The 23,005-nt window shown below is 43.1% G+C and overlaps 2 protein-coding genes and 1 long non-coding RNA gene across 7 annotated transcripts in view; 2 read left to right on the top strand and 1 right to left on the bottom strand.

The window, feature by feature from the left end:
- Positions 1-14,028, top strand: part of dab2ipa (DAB2 interacting protein a) — a 135,499-nt gene extending 121,471 nt beyond the window's left edge. For 4 of the 5 annotated variants that reach the window (XM_066643523.1, XM_066643525.1, XM_066643527.1 and 1 more), the window contains 5 exons: positions 1,090-1,978; positions 3,796-3,948; positions 6,590-6,792; positions 8,233-8,320; positions 10,472-14,028. In XM_066643523.1, coding sequence (XP_066499620.1) covers positions 1,090-1,978; positions 3,796-3,948; positions 6,590-6,792; positions 8,233-8,320; positions 10,472-10,639 — 1,501 coding nt within the window. In that variant the 3' untranslated portion in view covers positions 10,640-14,028. The remainder of the gene's footprint in view (positions 1-1,089; positions 1,979-3,795; positions 3,949-6,589; positions 6,793-8,232; positions 8,321-10,471) is intronic. The other variant, XM_066643524.1, reaches the window with a different exon arrangement.
- A 1,413-nt stretch (positions 14,029-15,441) lies between these two features.
- Positions 15,442-18,539, bottom strand: endog (endonuclease G). The gene is made up of 3 exons (XM_066644221.1): positions 17,773-18,539; positions 16,895-17,004; positions 15,442-16,458 (listed from the first exon to the last, which is right to left on the bottom strand). Exons 1-3 carry the CDS (start codon positions 18,295-18,297, stop codon positions 16,182-16,184), a joined length of 912 nt encoding a protein of 303 aa, XP_066500318.1. The 5' UTR covers positions 18,298-18,539; the 3' UTR covers positions 15,442-16,181.
- Positions 18,540-20,285: 1,746 nt separating this feature from the next.
- LOC136666441 (uncharacterized) overlaps positions 20,286-23,005 on the top strand; it is a 36,333-nt gene continuing 33,613 nt past the window's right edge. The window contains exon 1 of the long non-coding RNA XR_010795363.1: positions 20,286-20,424. This is a non-coding gene — a long non-coding RNA (uncharacterized lncRNA). The remainder of the gene's footprint in view (positions 20,425-23,005) is intronic.

The raw sequence follows: 23,005 nt of genomic DNA, 5'->3' as shown, positions 1-23,005 counted from the left end.
GTTAAAAGCACTCCTGCTAATGTACCTTTTCTTGTGCACAGATTCTAATCCATTGATTTTGTGTGTGATAATGAATTTTGCTTGCAGTAGTATTCCCTTTAAGTGATATGATTAGCAGATGCTAAGCAGCATATACAGCAGGTTTATATTAACACTGTACATTATAAATTCATTCTCATTAACATGTATATGCATTAGTCATGCTGATTAATGCAGGTAATGGATGTTATTGTGAATCATTGTATGGAAGCTGAGATATAAACTGACAGAAGTGCAGAGAAATTGCATGTATTTTCTTATAATATTAAACTCTAACTACCTTATGACATTTATTACATGACAACGTTTGCCACATTATTATAATATACCCCACATGTAAAAAATATTAAGCTACACCTCCGTTCCGTTGTCACAAGTGTACTGAAATTGGTTGTCCCCACTGCAGCAAGACAAAAATATCTTAATTCCTAGATATTCCTGTAACATTCCTATATTATTAAAATGTACATGCTTTTAGGAACTACAGCAACTCAGCTACACAATGGTAAAGCACATAAAGTTACAGAACGAGTGTCGCTGAGTACTGTGGGGCAAAGTGCATGAAAGTCACCTACATTCTGATGACTCTATAACTGCAGTTATAATAAAGGGAGTTAATAATAAAGAAATGTGATCAAATGCATCACATTCTTGAGACTTCATCAGAAATCTCACAGCTAATTTTGATCATTTGTTTGTATGCTATATAGATAGAGCAAGTGTCAAGACTAATTTTGCAACAGACTGCAATGGGAGGAAAGCAGCCTTTAGTGCCCCCTATGGGACCCTTTATATGGCACTTACACCTTCATATGCATTGTTAACTCGCCCAATCAAGGCACATTCTTCTGAAGTGAAAATAAGTTAAAGGGTCCTCTACACTGAACACATTTGCACTTTTAATCCCCACTTTCTGATTATTTGCTTAGTATTAGATCTTGAGATAACATCACATTTACAATCCATAATTAAGAAGTGTTACCTGAGGTGTCAATAGTTATGTGTTTTTTTAATTATAGTTTTATGATTTTTTTTTTTCTGGATGTACAGATTGGTAGATTTCACCAGGCTGCCCTCTCCGACCCCTGAAAACAAGGATCTCTTCTTTGTGACTCGGAATTCTGTCATCCAGCCGTCTCCGGCCCGCAGCTCCAGCTACTCGGAGGCCAATGAACCCGATGTCCAGCTGCCCAATGGCAGCAAGAGCCTGTCCATGGTGGACCTGCAGGACAGCAGGAGCCTGGAAAGTGGCCCCTGCACCTCATCTAGTGACCCCAGCAATGACTGCCAGGGTAGTGGGGCGTGGAATGTTCGTACTCTTAAAGGCAACACTGCTGTCGGACCTACACTTAGAAAAACAGGCCAGACGCCCACCACCCCAAGCACGGAAACGGCCCCAGGAAGACCCCAGCTGCTGGCCCCTCTCTCTTTCCAGAACCCGGTGTACCAGATGGCGGCCGGTCTGCCAGTGTCGCCCCGAGGGGCTGGGGCAGCTGACTCTGGCTCGGAATGCCATAGCTCTGTAAGCTCCCAGGGAAACGTGGAAGAGGTGGCAACTACTGGGTCCAAGCAGCAGTTTGCATCACAGGGCAGCACGGGCGGGGCACCTGCAGGCAGCAGCAGCGAGGAGTTTGCCCGTCGCTCAGGAGAGTTCACACGGAGGCAGCTTTCTCTCACAGAGACCCAGCACCAGTCTAACGTCCCGAGACAGAACAGTGCGGGTCCTCAGAGGAGGATAGACCAACCTCCCCCACCCACCGTCACACGTGGGCGCACCCCTCCCAGCATGCTCAACACCGCCCCCTACCCTCGGCCTTCCAGTGGCAGCATGATGTCATCTTCCCCCGACTGGCCCAGTGGCGGCGCCCGTCTCAGGCAGCAGAGTTCGTCCTCCAAAGGGGACAGTCCCGAGACCAAACAACGAACTCTCCACAAACAAGTGAGTCAAAACCGCACAGCTTTAGTCTACACTGTATTTTGTTTTATATTAATTATTAATGTAATACAAACAATAACATATAATAACAATGTTAAAATAATAATAACAAATAATAACAATGACTTGATTAACTACAAAAGTTACAGTCACACAGCTCCAGGGACCTGGAGGATGTGGCTTTGAGTCCCGCTCCGGGTGACTGTCTGTGAGGAGTTGGTGTGTTCTCCCTGTGTCTGTGTGGGTTTCCTCCGGGTGACTGTCTGTGAGGAGTTGGTGTGTTCTCCCTGTGTCTGTGTGGGTTTCCTCCGGGTGACTGTCTGTGAGGAGTGTGGTGTGTTCTCCCTGTGTCTGTGTGGGTTTCCTCCGGGTGCTCCGGTTTCCTCCCACGGTCCAAAAACACACGTTGATAGGTGGATTGGTGACTCAAAAGTGTCCGTAGGCGTAAGTGTGAGTGTGTGTTGCCCTATGAAGGACTGGCGCCCCCTCCAGGGTGTGTTCCCACCTTGCGCCCAATGATTCCAGTTAGGCTCTGGACCCACTGTGACCCTGAACTGGATAAGCGTTTACTTGTTTCAGAAAACCAGTAGCTCCAATTGACACATACACATATCTGATATACCAGTAAATCGGGGGTTAATGAGTCTTTTCACAGGTCAATCCAGGTGAGGTCCTTGAGTTGAGATCACGCAGTGTTGGTCTGTCTGTTGAACATTGGGAGACTGGAGCAGACAGGCTGAATTAATAGCTGGAGCAGAGACACTTGGCTAGTGATTAAATGGCTGCACAGATTGTCCAAACTGTTTGTCTCAAGTCTGGCGAAATGAATCTTCATTAAAAATTGATCAAGCATTTCCCGGCCGGCCCCAAGTGCAGTCTTCACCTTGAAAAGTTTTAATACAACACTGGATGCCTCTCTGTCTTCTGAATGTGCTTGGTGCATGAACGCTGAGCCAAATCACTCAAGAAGTAAACAAACAACAAAATGTTAATCAAACAAACAGACCAGATGCAATGCAATTAGGATGATTAGTTTGAAAATATCTGCAGTTTACCTTGCAGTGTTTGCTCGCGGTGCCCTGAGAGAGTAATACCAAATAACACACGTCAAATTCAGAGAATAGTAAATGAGCAAAGTATAATGTTGTGTTATTCAAGTGCAACTTGTATTGCAACACACACAACACACACAAACTTGGCATGTGAAATAATAATAAATCTAGTTGGACATTGGTATAAAAGTATTGTTCGATTTCTGTTTTTTCCTAGACATTTATGCATTAAATGTATCGAGTAAAATACAAGAGAACAGTGACTGTGGGCCCAAAAGTGGCCCACATCTGCAGTTCTGTTATGGCCCACTTTTGGCCTTGAATAACGGCGTTGACTCAGGGTGAATCTGGCTTTTTCAACTCAGCCATAGGCAACTCAGCCTCCTTATACGGGCCAGATATCAGGTGTGTTTTGGACCAAGTCTGAGGCACACTATATGTGCTATAACCCAAGTCAAGCCTGGCTCATGACATTTGACCCACGTCTGTCCCACACCACAACAAATGTGGCCCAATTGTGTCTGCCATCTGGAATGACCACATTTTACTACTTTTCTACTGAGCAGAATTATCTGCCTGTATCGTGGTATCATTTCCCTTAATACATTGATTTTAGACAATGGTAATATTTTGCAGTTGTGTGTGTGTGTGTGTGTATTTCCCTGTTGTTTACCCTGTCATCCCTCTGTTTACAGTTTACAGATCTAGCTAATACTGTTTACCCGTGCGTATTCATGCTGTATGCTGTTCTCTGTGGGTTTTAACCAGGCTCCGTCTCCAGTGAATCCTGGGGCTCTGGACCGCACTGCTGCCTGGTTGCTAAATATGAATGTGCAGTATCTGGAGCAGGAGGGAATTGACCCAGATTCCAGACACAGGGAGGACCTCCCGAACAAGGACGATCTCACACAGGCTGAAAAGGTAAAACTCACAGCACTTATGTAAGTAAAACACCACCGTGGCCTTAGGGGACCAAGCTGTAGTGCAGCATAAAATATGCAGCTCCTTCTCACTTGGTATTCAGTTGGTTTGTGTTTATGTACAAAACTCTGAGCAAAGGGTACGCAGAGCAAGGGGAGGTACGTCCTCATTCTGCTGTTTAGTTAATTTAACTGTGGCTTATCTCCAGGCGAACAGCATGCAGACAAAACATGATTTGTATTCACTGCATCAGTATGTATTTAAATATGTTCATTTTATTGTCAAAAACAACACAAAGCATTCCAAAGCCTGGAGTTTTTTTTTGTTTATTTGCTTTTCCATGTCTTTATTAAAGGTGCATACCTCCTCATTTTATGCTTGTTTATATATCACACATTTATCCTTGATATAAATAATTATTGCAAATCCTACCGACGATGTAGATACTCTTTATAACATGCTACAGAGAGAGAGAGAGAGAGAGAGAGAGAGGCTTTTTCATAGACTGATGTGCTGACTTGTTCTTTAATGAATGATGAATCCAACACTCTGCTCTTAAGAGGCACAGTGGGCTCGAAATGCATCATGGGAGGAACCTGGAGACTTTGATATCACCATATTACCTCCACAGTCCTCTACAGGGAACAGCTATTACACACATACAGCCCCATGGAGGCACCTTGCTTTCTTTTGAAGTTTTCCAAGGAATGTTTGATTTCCTTATTCACTTTTGAATTAGGTGCAAAAAAACACCTGCAGAAGTTTTCTTAACATGAAACAGCTGTTCACTAATACTCTGGCTCTTTTTTACAACACTCAGCTTCCTGCTGATCAAAGGGTCTTTTTTAGAGTGAAGAGCAGGCCATGTCTAAGTAGCGATTTGACAGTTTCCCTTCCACACTTTTTCCCCAAGGTGAACATTTATAAAAAGGCTTTTGTTGTGTTTAAATATATTTTAACATGACTTTTGAATAATAAATGAAGAAAGTTGCACTTTTTTAGCTTTTTTTTTTAATCTGAGACTGGGCGCCTTTGTGGAGACCTGTGTTTTATCTAATCATTATTATTTTTATTTATTTATTTTTTGCTCACTTGCAGCTCAGCAGATTCGCAACAATTCACACAGAAAGAGTCAACATTGTTCAGAACCAATTCCTCATAGGGAAACAATATACAGGAGGTCCTCGTGTTACGTCAGTCCCGAGTTACGATGTTTCGTGGTTACGACATATCTCCCATTTACTGTATAAAGCCTCGTTTCGACGTAAGTGGTTTTGCGTTGTAAACGTCGTAATGTGAACTTCGTGTTTGGTGTGCGCGGCGCGGCGGAAGAATACACGGTTACGCGGCTCGGGACCGAGGAGGATAGGTGTGAGGATAGGATAAGTGCTTACAGTATGTTATTTACGTACAGTATGTACGTATGTTCCGACTTACACCGAAAATTGGTTTACGACGCGACGTAGGAACGGATCAATGTCGTAAGTCGAGGACCCCCTGTATTATTTGATTATGATAAACAAAAGTATACAAGTCAATGTCCCTTCTGCCAGCAAAATGACCAATAGAGGGCCAGCAGATGAGGCTTTACAGTTTGAGTGTGATACCGCAATGATATTGTTTTTGATTGCTACTTTTTCAATACTTAAGTACATTTGAAGGTAAATACTTTTGTACTTTTACCTATGTGGAGAACTACAGCAAGGACTTCTACTTTTACTGGAGTAAGGTTTTACCTCGAGTATCTGTCCTTTCACTCAAGTACATGGTTTGTGTACTTTGTCCACCACTGACACTATGGAGTTTGATTCTAAAAGCATCTTGTTTTTTGAATTATTTATTTGTTCTGAGCTGTTTTGTCTTGTGACTCCACTTACTGCTGCAACAATATGCAAGAAGCAGGTAAAGTGTTCACTGAATGTGCTTCACAGCTCTACAGAGCTATCTCCGAGGTCTGTAGCGTTCTTCAAGGTCATGGTTTTTCAGAAGTAGATTTTTTCTGTCTGTTTAGTGTACGTTTGTTAGGGTGAGTGGTGTTAGCTGTAAGATATGGGTCAAATTTAGTGTCAGGGGTCAGCCTAAGGGGTCAACTTCTGTCTCATCTTCAAACCTTAAACTTTTGATGGGCGGTGTTTCTGCTTTAGATCCTTAAAAAACAACACTTACTTTATCCTCAGAATCTCAGCTGGAACTTAGTGTGCACTGAGTAGGTTTATCAACTCTACAGAGATTTTTCCAAGGTCAGTTTTTCCCTGTGTGAGTGTTTAGTCTCGGTCAATTAGACTGAATAGCCTTGATTGTGAGAGCTGTCGGATAGGGGTCAGTTATGAGTTCTCTTTTTAGAAGTGGCATGTGAACATTCAGTCAGGTCATAATTATCAGCGGGAACCAGTAGGACTTTCAAATTATTAGCTTCACTCCGTCATGAGGAACATCATGTTGCGGCTTAGTTTTAGTGTTCCATGATTAGCCCATGTCTGGTTGTATACTTATAAACATGAAAAGAAGCGTAATTTGCCAGGGGTGCTCATATTTTGCATACGACAGCCATGCATCAGCTGGCAGAGCGGCTGCTTTGAGAGTACTGGAGAATTTGTGCTCACATCTCTAAAGCACTCACTGTCCTCTCTGTGTCCTGCAGTATCAGCAGGAGATCTCCATGCTGCAGGAGCGTCTGCGTCTATCTGCGAAGAAGCTGGAGGAGTATGAACTGCGTCTGCAGGGCCAGGACGAGCAGACTCAGAAGATGCTACTGGAGTACCAGGCTCGACTGGAGGACACAGAAGAGCGTCTGCGGAGACAGCAGGAGGACAAAGAGCTGCAGATGAAGAGCATCATCACCAGGTGAGGGATGTAGGAGTAACCCATGTCAACATGACTGTACACAGAGAATGGTGGATAGCTTTACACACCCTAGTCAGATAAGTAAACATCCTCGACAGAGATCAGACTTCTGCTCACTTTAATACATAACTACTGCTTATTTGCTGGATTTAATATATTGGGAAAAGCAAAATGTGGCCCGTGCAAAGAATGTTGTGTGTGGCGCAGCAGGTAGGTGTCGCAGTCACACAGCTCCAGGGGCCTGGAGGTTGTGGGTTCGATTCCCGCTCCGGGTGAGTGTCTCTGAGGAGTTGGTGTGTTCTCCCTGTGTCTGTGTAGGTTTCCTCCGGGTCACTGTCTGTGAGGAGTGTGGTGTGTTCTCCCTGTGTCTGTGTGGGTTTCCTCCGGGTGACTGTCTCAGAGGAGTTGGTGTGTTCTCCCTGTGTCTGTGTGGGTTTCCTCCGTGTGACTGTCTGTGAGGAGTGTGGTGTGTTCTCCCTGTGTCTGTGTGGGCTTCCTCCGGGTGACTGTCTGTGAGGAGTGTGGTGTGTTCTCCCTGTGTCCGCGTGGGTTTCCTCCGTGTGACTGTCTGTGAGGAGTGTGGTGTGTTTTCCCCGTGTCTGCGTGGGTTTCCTCCGGGTGCTCCGGTTTCCTCCCACAGTCCAAAAACACACGTTGGTAGGTGGATTGGCGACTCAAAAGTGTCCGTAGGTGTGAATGCGTGTGTCTGTGTTGCCCTGTGAAGGACTGGCGCCCCCTCCAGGGTGTATTCCCACCTTGCGCCCAATGATTCCAGGTAGGCTCTGGACCCACCGGGACCCTGAACTGGATAAGCGCTTACAGATAATGAATGAATGAATGAAAGAATGAATTTTAAACTCTGCAAGTATATAGAAGTTGTGCAGTTAAACTGGTAGGAAATTGCTTTAAGTTTGCTTCCTTTGGAGGTACTTGGTTACACTCGAACACAGACTGTAATGTGGGATGTGACTGTACGTAATGAACTACCAAAAGTGGTATTAATGCGGTGGTATGAGTGCCTTGAAATAATAGAGAGATGCTACATGAATATTTATGATTACGTTAAAGCTAAAGATATGAATAATAATAATAATAATAATGAACGTAGTGGTAAAATAATTAGCCCACAAATACAGTTCTAACCACTCTAAATTACTGAGGACCTCTTGCCCATACAAACTCTGCTCAGCAGCTCAATGAATTAAACAAAAGACTCTCTTTCTCAAAAGATCCCATTATTGTAGTTACATGCTGGAGATTGCCCAGGGCTTCAACTCTCCACACTCTGCTTTTCTTAATTCAGCAGGTATTCATCATTATAAAGCATACTTTTATTACACGTTCCCCTGTTCAGGTTTGATCAATGAAGTATACGTTGGACACACTTGACTTTTTATTTACATACTGTGTTAATAATGCTTTGATTCTGGTGTGTTGCAGGTTAATGTCAGTTGAGGAGGAGCTGAAGAAAGACCATGCAGATATGCAGGCCATCGTCGACTCCAAACAGAAAATCATTGAAGCCCAGGTAAATACTAGATACTCCAGTAATCCAACATTCATTCATTCATTCATTATCTGTAAGCGCTTATTCAATTCAGGGTCGCGGTGGGTCCAGAGCCTACCTGGAATCATTGGGCGCAAGGCGGGAATACACCCTGGAGGGGGCGCCAGTCCTTCACAGGGCAACACACACACACACACACATTCACTCACACACTCACACCTACTGACACTTTTGAGTCACCAATCCATCTACCAGCGTGTGTTTTTGGACTGTGGGAGGAAACCGGAGCACCCGGAGGAAACCCACACTGACTCAGGAAGAACACACCACACTCCTCACAAACAGTCACCCAGAGGAAACCCACACAGACACAGGGAGAACACACCAACTCCTCACAGACAGTCACCCAGAGGAAACCCACGCAGACACAGGGAGAACACACCAACTCCTCACAGACAGTCACCCAGAGGAAACCCACGCAGACACAGGGAGAACACACCACACTCCTCACAGACAGTCACCCGGAGGAAACCCACGCAGACACAGGGAGAACACACCAACTCCTCACAGACAGTCACCCAGAGTAATCCAACATTTCTTTGGAAATTAAGAGTTTTAAAGGGGAGTTTGTCTTCTGTTTTTATAGCAATAACATTTCTGTTCTTCTAGGAAGGCTTTGGCCTAGATGTGGAAACAGTTTAAAAAGGGGTTTTCTGTGAGGGTTTAATGGCATTCACCACGAGAGCGTTAGAGAGGTCAGGTACTGATGTTGGCTTATTAGATCTGGATCACTAAATCCACTCCTGCTCTCCCCAAACGTAGTGAATGGCATTCCATCACTTCACAGAATGCAAAGCTGGGGCCTATGTGTCTATAATGGGTTTCCCTTAAAGCAGCTGAATTCACTAATGAGGTGTATCTACAAACCTTTGATAAGAAAGTGCAGAGCCCCTGCTCCACTCACCCAGGCTTGTGCATCTTTGATTTAATTTCCGCCTGGACACAGGGGTAGCATTTTATTGCTAGTGAGAAATCACTTTCATAAGACAACACCTCCCCCCAGTGTCCAAAGTAAAATCACCCAGAGGAGAGGAGAGTCCCTTTATGACAGAGGAACAGATGAGACAGCAGTGTCTGGGCTTAGAGAGCTTTATGATGCAATGTTTCCTTGTATTTGTGTCTTTTAATTGAATTAGAACTCAGAATATATGCCCTCAATTACATCTGTATGGTGCATATTCATAGGGTCCATCTTTTATCAGCCTTAAGAACAGGTCCAGCTGTTTTAGCTGATGGTGATGGGATTATATTGCTGCATTTCTGAGGGAAATCTCCATGTGGTCATTTGTGCTGAGTGCTTAGGGTGCTTTGCCTTTTGAGTTATGACTATTGCTTCTTTACTGTGGATAATATTTCACTGAGTAATGGTTCCTTCTATAAGCTAGGTTTGTCAGACAACATATATAACATAAACCTCATTTCCAGAATCTTTATCATTTGTGAAAATGCAATATAAGCAAGACTCTATGTGATTAGTTCATTTTTAAGCTTTATTTAACCCCCAAAAGATGTTTTCCAAGAGATTCACTGAACAGCCTGTTTTTATTTTGTAAATATGAACAATTTTAGAATTTAATACATGCAATAGACTTGAAAACATTTGGGACAGAGGCTCCATCTCCTTTCCTTTCCTTACACTGTAATAAAAACTGGAAACTGAAGATACCAATGTTTTGCAATTGCATTAATGTACAATTCAGCTTCAGCTGCTCAACAGTCTACAGTTGGTTTTGCCTGATCCTCCTCTTCATGAAGCCCTATAGGAGACTGCACAGCAGCTATGTCAGTCAATCACAAGCACTCTGTGTCTATGAAGTCATGTTGTTGTAGCATGGGCAGAATGACACCTGGCATTGTTTTGCTGAAATAACCATGGACTTCCCAGGAAAAGACATCACCTTGACTGCAATTTTCAATCCAGGCTGAAAATAAGAGGCAACTGCCTTGTACACTAGAAGAATCTAAACTGGCTTCTGTCTCACTCACACACAAGCACACACACACTCATACGCAGTTAGGAATTACACCACAAGAGGGTACGTCTAGTGCTTTAGATAGGTAACTTGATAGTTAACTCGCGCTCTCTCTCTCTCTCTCTCTCTCTCTCTGTAGGAGAAGCGCATAGCGTCTCTGGATGCAGCTAACGCCCGGCTGATGAGCGCTCTCTCTCAGCTGAAGGAGCGCTACAGTATGCAGACGAGGAACGGCATCTCTCCCACAAACCCCAGCAAGCTGCAGATCACAGAGAACGGAGAGTTCCGGAACTCCAGCAACTGCTAACAAGCCTCAACACCCGGCACGGGACAAGGGCTATGGGTAAACCCCCCAACGGAAACAATCACTCTCTCTCTTTGGACTTTAACCACTTAAACTCGATTATGATATGAAAACTCCTTCTGAAGCTGTCAGCAGAGGTGTCCTTACCATCCGTTCCTATTAAGCGTGAAATGTAAACTCTTCTGTAAATGGCTATAGATTTCATAACAGCTTTGACACAGGAGTTTGAGCTTGGTCTTACGAGGGCTTTTAGACACAACGGGAACTTCATTAAGTGAAATATAAATGACAGAATCTAGGTCTATTACGCTTAGCTGCCGCCGTTTCTACGTAGACGCTCGTCCGGTTTGTTGAGTTTTGTCTGTTTTTAGATGAACAAGCCGAGAAATAAAGTCAAAGCGGACGGATCCCGATGTGTACGTTCCCCGGCCCTCACTGGGAACACCTGATTTTAACATGTGTTCGTCAGAATGGGTAGATTTTCTCTTCATTTCACATTTGAAGTTTACAAGTTCAGCAGCATGTTAATAATCCAAAAGGTATATTATTTGTTTTGGTCAAAGCACTTTTTTTTTAAGTATCCTGCTTTTGATTTGACATCTTTTCTGGAAGGCAAGGAGCATGAAAGGCTCTTCCTTTTTGATACGTTTGTACATTTCCCTGTATACATCTTTTTTCTTTTCTTGCGTAGAGACCTCTCAGTTGTTGTTGCATGTCTCGAGTCATTACCAGAGCTGGCAGTAGCACAAAAATTTCTCTTTGTTACAAAACTGCTCGTGGTGAGGAGAGACCTTTTAACTCCATGTTTTGTTCTTTTTTGCATACTTTTGTATGTGCGTACAAATGAGTTAATATTAGAGGTGCTTGGCCTCGCTGATGTACATAAAACATTCATGATGTCCTTTTTTTTTTTAAAGAACACAGAGAGGAGAGGGCAGATAAAGGCTTTTTGTACAGTGTATATTCCTCTTTGCCGTGTTGAGTTGCGCAGTGCTGTATTAGAAGTGTAAAAGTGTGGAGCTATAAATTCAGGTGCTGCTTTCTAGACACACTCTGACCCTCCGCAGGTTTTCTCCTGACCTTCTCTCCACTGTGTGTGTGTGTGTGTGTGTGTGTGTGTGTGTGTGTGTGTGTGTGTGTGTGTGGCTAGATAAACGCTTACTGATGCTGCTTGTGGTTCTCACGTAGGGCTGAGGTTTCCTCCTAAAAAATAACCCCGAGGCTCGTCTGGCTCTATGCACTTTCTAGAAGTAGAATGCACTCCAAACCAAAACTCACAACAACTCAATAAAAGCTATCTACAAAAACATATATCTCCAAAATATAACTTTACAGACCGACGTAAAAAAAAAGGCAGCAGTGAGTGACTTTTTTCCCAACGAAAAAATATATTAGTCATGAAAAAAAACCCAATATTTTTAAAGGTTATTTCATACGACAAAAAAATGACTAGTAAGAGATGAGGAATTAAACAGTTATTTGTCCCTGAACAAACCGTCCCCCACATGGAGTCGGCCATGTTTAAATAGGTATAGTACACTATCTCTGACACCTCCAGGCCACTAGCGGTCAGTATGAGGTCTGCGTCTAAAGAAAGAAAACTCACTGCAGAAATTATATGAATGCCCCTTTAACGTAAAGACTTTTTATTCTGTGTTTCATTGAAGCCTTTTGACTGGTCAGCTGCTGAGTGTGGTGTAGAAGAACACTGAGATACCTGTGGAGATGCATGTTTTTGGTGAGCACCGGTTTGCAGATGGCAGTGTGGAAGCAGGAGGCTGAAGGTATAGGTACAGGTCGCATTCTTAACCTTTAATCCACAGCATAGAGCACCTGTTCTCAGGGCAGCCACTGCAGTTTACACAACACAACACTAACCTCTCCATGTTTGGCCCATGAGCACATGCTGTCAGAGCAACTGCTTCCAGGTTGGACAAGGGTTGCAGGACGCTGGCCTCCCCACCTTTCCTCGATTAGGAAATTAAATGCTGCCACAAAAGAAATCTTCATAAAGAGGAAGTGGAGTGTTCAGTCAAATTAAGAAACAAGAATACAAATAAAATCCTTTGATTTCAACCTTCTGTTAATCATCAGAGACCAGTGACACCTTCAGGAACTTTCTGTAAAAATCGTCGAGTAAAGATTGATGCACATTTAAGTAGCGTACAGCACGCTGCTCATTATTTACACATTGTTTAAAATGTAATGAGGCAATAAGGCAGTGATAAAACAGCAAGTTACTCTGGTGTATTTATAATGGCACTTTTGCAAAGTAAACCTCATATTTTGTAGCAGCATGTGTGAACAAGTCCTCGTTTGTGTGAAAGGGATTTTGACCAGTGTAGTGTCAACCTTGTCCAACCTGACAACAGCAATGTAAGGACACCTCTGTGGGCAGGGCATGGACAGGTCAGTTCTCCACGGCTCTCTCTGAGCTGCTGAGGAAGCCCCCCCCCCTCTCCAGAGATGTGCAGGAATATTTTACAGGAGTTGTTGGCTGAGCTGAACAGGGATTTAGGTCAGGTTTTGTAGAAGCTGGGTTTAAAGCTGGCAGAGAGATATTTAAAAGCTTGTGTGTTTGATTTGGTTGGAAGTTTCTTGTGGGCTCTGGTTGCCAGTTCTCCATCTTTGGATTAGTTTTTGTTCCCAGCTTGTCATGTTTAATTTATTTTAAATTATGTCCTGACTGTTTATTTATTTGTGTGTAAATGTTTTGTCCCCCCCCCCCTCCCTGAGTGTGAGTGTGTTTGAGCTGTGTATGCCGGCTGTTGAAAATGGGACTCAGTATTTTTCAGGACTAAAGCTAGTGTTCTGATCAAAGTGGTCTTAATGTGCTCTATCCATTAAGCATCTGTTCAACCTCCTGATTACTAAGCTCTATTATTTTGTTTACAGAGAATATGAATTGTGTTATAAATATATATAAAAATATATATATATAAAAACCTATAAACCATTGCACATGAGCTTCCTCTGTCCTCTAACTGTTAAAGGCAATATTACTGCACACAGGCCATAAAGCTCCAGGATCACAGTAATCCTCTCCCCAGCTCCAGTTCTCTTACACTGGGCAGGACAGCAACCACCTACTCTTTCTTTTCTCTCCTCTTTTGGCATGCAAAAAAACAAACAAAAAAAAGCTCAACATCGTTTTCTACCATTCCACTGATCCTCACTTTCGTACGTTTAAAATAAGTGATGTTTGCAAGTTCGCTTTCATGTAAATACAGAAAGAAAAATCCTACCAATATATGGAGAGTCATTTGTGTAAAAGAGAATGTTCTGTGCAATTAATGTACAATTGCTACTAGAATTATTAAAGTTTTATTTAGCTATTTCAAGGTTCTGCCATTGTTGTTTGTCAGATTGCAATACGGTCCACTGAAAAATAAAAAGGATTTATTTGTTTTAACTTGTGAAAAGATACAAACAGAATGTATTTATTGATTATTGGGTGTGTAACTCCACTGCGTGTGCTGACGAGCAGCAAGAAGAAATACGCCACATTCACTGCACTCTATTATCACTGTGGACACTGCACTATTAATTATGGCTCAACAATGATTTTCACGCCAGTGGTGCCAGACTGAGTGTCAGTCGTGGTTGTGATGTCACAGAACATACATGTTTGATTAGCTTCTCGTTGTTCTACCACATCTGCTCTCACTTCTCAAGCTCTGTGTTGATGTTGGGTTAGGTTTTCACTTGTTTATTGCAGTGATTAAGGTAGAGTTCATCAGCACCTTCTGAAAGAGCCCAGTCACTTTAGTTTTATGCGTTTAAAAGTATTAAAAACTTTTAATAATCCAGAGTTTCATTAAAAAAATGTTAGAGGTTAAGGGTGATATCGCACAAGTTATCACTGACATCGTTAAGGTCCACAGAGGTTTAGGGATGAGTTTTTATGGCAGTTTCTAATCACAAATCTACGTAAACGGGTGAACTTCCCACTGAATTTGTATATTCTCTGTGTGTGTGTGGACTAGAAAGGTTTGAGTGCCACCTAGTGGTGGTTGGTGTTAGAAAACATGTCCTTCAGAATACGGGGTTAAAACAAAATTACATTCTTAGCTGAAGTGTGGCTCAGAGGAAGATGCCTCCTGGAAAAACTGACCGATTGAGCCGCTCCCTCAGGAAGTGTTTTTGGGTGAACAAGTGTAAGTTCTCGTAGCTGCTGCTGGGTTCTTCACTGGTTCCTCTGAAGACTGAGGGAAGACTGAAAACCAGCGCTCACACACCTGACCATTTCATTGACAGTCAGACACCCAGGAGCCTGGGAAACAAGGTCATTTCTTCCACAAGGACCTTTAAGTGATTGGGTTTAAGGCTAGAATTATCCCCTGAGTAAAAAACACAAACTGAGTTTTAACACAACTGTCTTCAGGAAACTGCCCAGATCTACCACTTACTCTCCATGGGCAAGACGCCTAACTCTGTGACATCAATAACCTACTATTTCAGTAGAATTTAGTATTTCAGAAACATACCAGTGTCAGATGATATTGAAAAGTACCTCTTCTGCTTGGACCAGATGTTAATTACAGTAAATTAACGTCATGATTTCTGTTCTTATCTTCACTATGGCTACAACACACTATCCGTACCTCCAGAGGACACTGGATACAGCTGTGTTCACTTTGTTACTGAGATTCTGAGCGGTTAAAACATCACAAACGGTCTCAAGTAAATATCTATGATAATATCCATCTGAATAATACAAATTATTTCAAATCTCTGTCATGAGTCATGTGAGCCTCAAACAACAGCACAACACATGAGAGGTTCTCTTTTTTATTAGAATAAAATTGCAGTGCTAAAATAAATCATCATCTTTTCGCTTGTCCATTTCAGGGTCGCGGTGTAAAATAAATATATACATTAGAATTTATATTCAACACAGAATTACAGCTAAAAATGTTAACCCCCATTCACCTTCAAGAAAATGGAGTACAGGCTCAGGCCTGGCTCTCAGTAGTTTCAAAACAACAGGATCTTCTCAGAAAACTTAGAACCTTAAACAGTGTAAAGACAATTCTCAGTTGTTGAAGCACATGTACCTCAGACTTCACTCCCTTTTCACTCCCATTCTGCTTTGTTTTAAACCCTATTCGGGTGGAATTAGATTTACGTGACTGAGTGGGTTAATGTAGTATCCCAGTGCTGCTCTGAGTCCTGTCTGAAGCAGGTCAGTAAAGATTCTAGTGTCTTGAGCCTACTGTGAACAAACTGGGAATATTATTATTATTAGAAAGATATTCATACCATATGAACTGACGTGTGCGATATTCCCTCATGTCCTGCTCGAGGAGTCACTTACGGAACAAATCAGGCAACATTTGAGTCTGTGGAGTCCAGAAGATGACGGAAGGACTCCTCTGGAGGAACGATGATTTAGGTCAGTTATAGTATACAGTCTATAGCTTACAGTTGTAAACATGTTTCACCCCTTTATTACTATGAGCAGGTTACAATATCAGTTTTAGTCATCATCTCGTCCATCAGTGGTTGTGTGTGTGTGTGTGTGTGTGTGAGAGCGCGCTCATGGTCACCCAGCAGTGATGGCCTGCAGTCTGCTGGTCTTCTTCATGATGTTAGGGACGAACAGAAGCCCTGATGCTCTCTCGATGCTCTCGATGGGCACCAGGAAGCGCTCCAGAGGGATCTTGTCATCCACCGGCATGTTGGGCATCACATACGGCCGCAGCTCCACCTCCCCACGCCGGTTCTCCAGAATTAAAACCTTAAAGAAATGGGTCGGCACAGCCACGTTGTTCTTCCCGATCACCTGATACTTCACATACATCTTCCCATCAGGCTCCTGTCTGGAGAAAGAGAGCATCTTTCAACCCTGTCCCCATCTGCTCCTTTATATGTTTTAAATGTTCATTGATGACTTCTACACGCTTCTGAAAGAGTGAGTTTTTCAGAGGCTGATGGTGTCAGTGCTCCAGGCCGTCATCATTCTCAGCAAAAAGTCCAACACAGTTCAGTATTTAAGAACTGTTCACCACGTCACAACAGGACATACTCACCCAGTAACCCACACACTCACCCAGTCACTCACACACACACACACACTTGTGGACAGTTTCAAACACTCACCCAGTCACTCACTCTCTCTCTCTCTCACACACACACACTTACTTGTGGACAGTTTCAAACACTCACACCTTTTATTCAAATATAAATATGTGAATGTGAGCAGCAGCCCTTAAACTTCTTCAGTTAGCACGTAGCCTAAAACCCATGTTTACTCACCTGGGCAGGTAGAGGGGTCCAGAGACCACAAACACATTGTGGTACTGCTTGGCCAGAGAGCGGCAGAACTTCTCCAAATTGTTCCACGCGTTCTGGTTTAAGTGAGGATTCTGTGGTGGGAGGGAAAAAAGCAGACCCCAGGGGTTTTTAACGTCACACAAAAACAAAGACATGAAGCTGGTTCACTGGTCAACCCTCATGACCACATGAGTGTCCGCATTAACCAGCAGCAGAGCAACACAGGATTCATACTAGAACAGGCTGTTTAATTCAGGGACAGATTCTCAGTCAGGCCAGTTCTACAGGACTGGAGACTGCAGTGGTCTGTACAGTGTTGTCTGTGTGTTGACCACTGTTTACACACTCAAAGTAAATCATAACTATTTAACACATGCTTTAACTTTGGGTTGAGGTCACGCTGAAGCTAGTATTACTTACGGCAAAGTTAAGTGAACGTTAGTATAGTATACGTTCCCAGTAAACAAGGAACGTCCCTAGACGTTAAAAACAGGTCTAAAAGTAGTCTGTCCGTCAAGGACAAATTTTAAACGTCAATGGACGTCCAAAATCCATCTTAATAAGTTAGTTAAGTGGTGACCAATCGATAACGTCAGTGGACGTCCAAAATGCGTTTTATACAAGTAATTTATTTCGGGACCAATTAATAACGTCAATGGACGTCTAATAGTCGTCTTTTCAATGTCTGTGTTTGGACGTCTTTTTAACTTTCATTTTCAACCTTAAGAGAACGTTGAATCAACGGCTAAATGTTTACTGGGTTAGTATGAATACGTAGTTTTCCTTTTATGGAAATGTACGTGTTGTCAAAACAATTCAAAGATACGCGATTTTGGAGAGGAATGGGGAGAGAGAGCGACCTGTGGAGCGACGTTGCTGAGGTAGAAAGTGTCCTCCATGGCCTTCTGGCTCCATTTGTGGTTGGCGGCGGCGGCCAGGTGTCCCCTGTCGAAGCCACTGCTCCGGTAGTCCGCGTTAGTGGCTCTATGGTAAACGTGCACGGACTCGTCCTCCTTAAAATCACACAGTCTCCGGTCCGCAGCTCCGTTCAGGGAGTCGGGACTCAGCTGCTCCACCACCCACGCGGCGCTACGGCTCCGGGGGTCGTAGGAATAGACGTAGGACTCCCGGGTTTTAATATTGGAGAGAGAGGGAAAGCCGTACTTCATCACAGCGGTGGACTTACTAACTGTCAGCTGCCCGGGGTGAACAGGGGTCAGCTCCGAGTGCGCGGATACCGCGGCGACCGGGAGAACCGGGAGACGGTGGAGGAGGTCGGAATAGGAGGAGGAGGAAGGTTTTTGTGTCAGTGCAACTCCAACACCAACACCAACCGCCAAGGACACACCAGAAATAAACCACGGAGAACGCACTACACGCCGCATTCTTTCCCCCAAGTGCTTATCTTTTAAACACCGCCTTTATAAACCCCTTGAACTTAATGTCAGAATAAAGCGGTGTTACTGTCCGCTTGTGTCCTCCTCCCAGACTCCCTCTCTCTCCCTTCCCCGTACACACACAGGTCGAGTCTCAATTCGCGCTTCACTCCCGGAATAGTGCACTATGTGGATCACAGAAAATCAAGGTCTCCGCAGCCAAAGGTAGAAGCCCCTGTCACTTATCGAGTACACTATGTAGGCAGCGGGGAAACGGCGCAGATTGATGACGTCAGATAGTTTCTTAAAGGAACAGTCAAAATACTAATATGCTTTGTTTGTTGTCCACCAGAGACCCCCAGTGGTGACAAAATGTAAATACATATGCGGCAGGAGAAAACCGTTTAAAGACCTCCTTTACTGAGAGTCAGTCGTTTAACCTTGTAACATATTCGTGAGGTGTTTTTATATCCTAGAATGAAGCAAGCAGTCCACGCCATTTCTATCTAAACTAGAGATTTTAATTTTTGGAAATAACTTCTAAGCCCCTACTTCTAATTAACGTGGATGATTTTAAAGGTTTGAGTTTTAGTCCTGTGTTGTTCTGTAATCAGAGGAATTGCTACATAATTTCTCTGGAGCTGAGCTGTTTTCCTCTTGGGCATGATGCATGAAAATTGTGCAGGCCCTGGAACACCAGAACCCATTCCCTCTTCATCAGCAGATGAATTTCAACAGCCCGACTCCTGCACAGGCCTCTGACGCTCGATAATTCATTTTGCAAAATGTGAATTCATATTTACCACATTTTAATTTTACCCACAGCTTCCTTCAATTTATTAATACTTAATATTAATAAAGTATAAAAGTCTCAGTTAATTTGGCCATGTTGTTAAATTGGCTTGTCAAAGCCAAATTACTGTTCTTCGAAATTTTTTTATTAATTTGGCTTGTCAAATGAATGTCATCACACTCTAGCTCCTCTGCCTGGAAAGCCTTTTTCCATGATTCAGCTGAATATTTCCCCATATGTTTTTATACTTTCACCTAGAGTTTAAAAATGTGTTCTGTGATTAACTCATTTTGATGTGAGCATTTCTTCTCTCTCAATTCTTAATTCTTTTTCTCAAACAGCTAACTTTTTACACAGAATTAATCCTCAGAGTGTCCTTGTCGGTACGGTATGTTTGGTTTAAAAATTTTCAGGAAAATATTCAGAGCTACATGGGTTTGTTTGGAGAGTGTAGACCCTGTAAGAATTCATCCATCCATCCATTATCTGTAAGTGCTTATCCAATTCAGGGTCACGGTGGGTCCAGAGCCTACCTGGAATCATTGGGTGCAAGGCAGGAATACACCCTGGAGGGGGCGCCAGTCCTTCACAGGGCAACACACACACATTCACTCACACCTACGGACACTTTTGAGTCGCCAATCCACCTACCAACGTTAGGGTGACCAGACTTCCTCTTTTACCCGGACATGTCCTCTTTTTTAGACTTAAAAAAATGTCCAGGCCGAATTTCACAAACGTCTGGGATGTTGTTTTTCTAGAGCTTACATAAAACTTCGAGAAGCGTTTCGTTCACAAACTAGTCCCGCCCTCCCCTACTCCGATTGGTTCGCTTGAGTGAGAAGGGGGCGTGGTGAAGTAGCCTAAAATCTTCGGATTGGACGGTCTGACTGTAGAGCTACCGTTATTGGTCGATAACCTTCTCTGTAAACATTTAATTGGTCAGTCTGCACGTCAGTAGTCCTTGTTTACGTCAGGCAAAGCTCATGTACCCACCCTCATCTCGAGCAGCTATGCCGAAATGTAAATGTAAGTTCCCGGATGAATTAAAAAAGAAATTCCCATGTTTTGTGTAGGAAATAAAGGTGTAAAGGACCTAAAAATAAGCATACAACGGCAACGAGGGGTGAGAGCTCATCACCCCCCCCCCCGGAGGCGTGTCCTCTTTTTCACCATCTCAGATCTGGTCCACCGTGTGTTACGTGTGTTTTTGGACTGTGGGAGGAAACCGGAGCACCGGGAGGAAACCCACGCGGACACGGGGAGAACACACCAACTCCTCACGGACAGTCACAAGGACAGTCCCCTGGAGCTGTGTGACTGCGACAATACCTGCTGCCACCGTAAGAATTCATTGAATTGTCAATCTCTCAGTCTTCAGCTGTGTGTGTGTGTGTGTGTGTGAGTGAGTGTGAGAGAGGGAAAGGGAGGGGGAGGGGCGTGAGGGACCCACAAATATATAGGCAGTCTCTAAGATTTTAAAAGGTAATTTTTAAGGTGGAAATCCAAATAACGTTTTTAAGGTGGATATCTTAATAAAATTGTGGGTTTCTTAATGTTGAATTTTTATTAAAGGTGGCAATCAAAATGCATTGACAGTCTTTTTAAGGATTTAAGGGTTATTTGAAATGGTCATTTACTTAAGGTGGAAGTTAAATTTAAATTACTGGTTTTTAAAGGATTTTTTTTAAATGGCAGCCAATATACACTGCTAAAAAAAACTAACACTAAAATAACATCCTAGATCTCAATGAATTAAATATTCCAGTTGAAAACCTTTATTCATTACACAGTGGAATGCGTTGAGAACAAAATAATATAAAAATGATGACTGTAATCAAAACTATTATCCCATGGATGTCTGTATTTAGAATCATACTCAAAATAAAAGTGGAAAATCAAATTACAGGCTGATCCAACTTCAGTGGAAATTTAAAATGAGACTCAGTAGTGTGTGTAGCCTTCACGTGCCGTATGACCTCCCTCCAATGCCTGGGCATGCTCCTGATGAGGCGGTGGATGTTCTCCTGAGGGATGTCCTGGACAGTCTGTGGTTTTGGTGGACGGAATAAGACATGATGCCCCAGATGTGCTCGATTGGATTCAGGTCTGGGGAACGAGCAGGGCCAGTCCATAGCATCAATGCCTTCATCATGCAGGAACTGCTGACACACTTCAGCCACATGCTCTCATCCAATCTGCCCATCTTGGTGTTCTCTGGCAAACGTCAATCGCCCTGCAACCCACTTTTTGGTGGCGGGCCCTCATACCACCCTCATGGAGTTTGTTTCTGACAATTTGCGCAGAAACATCGATATTAGTGGCCTGCTGGAGGTCATTTTGCAGGGCTCTAGCACGGCCCCTCCTATTCCTCCTTGCACAAATGAGGAGGTAGTGGTCCTACTGCTGGGTTGTTGCCCTCCTACGAGTCAGACTGATGAGCTCAGTGTTTGGGAAATGGTTGAAAAAAAGGAGTCTGCGTTCTCTGCTGAGACTTAATGTGTGGAACTAGTTTTCTCGATAGTGGTAGGACTTTCTAAAATATCTGACTTCTTTTTTCTTCAGCATCATTAAGAACCCTAGTTATTTGATAGGAAACATTCAGCCTCAAGGCATTTTCTCGTCCACACAAAACCAGCAATGACCCGGAGAGGGCAGAAAATGAGTCATAATCAGGGTGTCCAGCTAGCCTCTGCAGCTAAAGGGGGCAAAGCATACCAGCAGCGGGTAGTACCCCTGACCTTGCCCACACTAGGCAGAGCTTAAGGCATGCAGTCAGAAAGCTCACCCAAATCATTCGGATTAAAAGGCTGATTGTATGCATTAAAAAGTAATAAGATAATGTTTCCTACCAAATGATTAATGTTCTCAATGATGGTGAAGAAAAAAATAAGTCAGGTTACGTATGTAAGGTGGAAGCCTAAATAAAATGGCAGATTTATTTAATGTGGATTTTTTAAATGTGGCCTGCAAAATATAATGGGAGTCTATTTAAAGGCTAAACACCAGTGACATGAAAGTGTCAAACAAATAAATACAGTGGAATTTGAGTTCCTAACTTGTGTTTATTGATAGTCAGAAAACATGTTATTTCTTACTAATTCAAGGAATAAGGTTTAAAAGACCGTTGGTCCCCCCCCCCCAACGGTGTTGGGAAACTCTAAAAGGCGTCTTGCCTGTGACGTAGACGGTGGACAACACTCTAGAAGCTGCACTTAATTTAATGCAAAATGACGAAAAGGTGTGTTATTTTTGGCTGCAATCATTCAATGTACAGTGGGACATCTGTGCACAAATGGCCCAAAGATCCCAAAATATCAACTTTAAAAGGGCACTTTAGAAAGGACCATCCGCTCACTCCGTTATCTGTAGCTCATTTCACTGGCGCTTTTCCAACAATATGAGCATGTAAGGATCCCAACGAAAGGTGTTCAAGAGCCTCTGTAACATGGAGGTAAACAGGGTAAGGACACTCACTTCGCCTGTTTTAGTTGGTGTTAGTTAACGTTAGCTTGACTCGCTAAACTCGGTGGCTCAGATTATACTCGGCTACGTAGCTGCATTACGGAGGTTTATAGTGTCGGATGAACTCGAGTTCGACTTCGATCACATTTACAAGAATAACGGTACCTCTACATTTGAGTTTAGCTTATTGCTAGGCTATTGTCATGAATAATGTTGGTTATTTAGCTAGATACTGTCATAACAGTCAGTCATAACGGTGTTTTACCGCGGCGTTGTTCAGCTGTTGTCCACCAGTGACGTCACGGTCGCGTTCGAGAATTTCCGTAGGAGCTCGGGTTTTTCCGTCAATTTAATAAAATTGTCAGTTTTAAAGAAAATTAAGCTGCTATTTTCATGTTAATTCATACTTATATCTGTCAGTAACTACAAAAATGTGGAATATTCATGGAGGTCCATTAA

This window comes from Hoplias malabaricus, chromosome 14, assembly GCF_029633855.1.
Source record: "Hoplias malabaricus isolate fHopMal1 chromosome 14, fHopMal1.hap1, whole genome shotgun sequence".
Lineage (NCBI taxonomy): Eukaryota > Metazoa > Chordata > Actinopteri > Characiformes > Erythrinidae > Hoplias > Hoplias malabaricus.
The sequence above is the reverse complement of the archived record's forward strand: the minus strand, read 5'-3'. Positions and strand labels throughout refer to the sequence as shown.

Excerpts from the sequence above, each read along its gene's own strand:
- endog (XM_066644221.1), bottom strand. The coding sequence starts at position 18,297 with ATGCGGCGTGTAGTGCGTTCTCCGTGGTTTATTTCTGGTGTGTCCTTG. Across the intron at positions 17,005-17,772 it reads TCAGCAACGTCGCTCCACAG|AATCCTCACTTAAACCAGAA; the intron begins GTCGCTCTCTCT and ends CTCCCACCACAG. Across the intron at positions 16,459-16,894 it reads GGACCCCTCTACCTGCCCAG|ACAGGAGCCTGATGGGAAGA; the intron begins GTGAGTAAACAT and ends CTCTTTCTCCAG.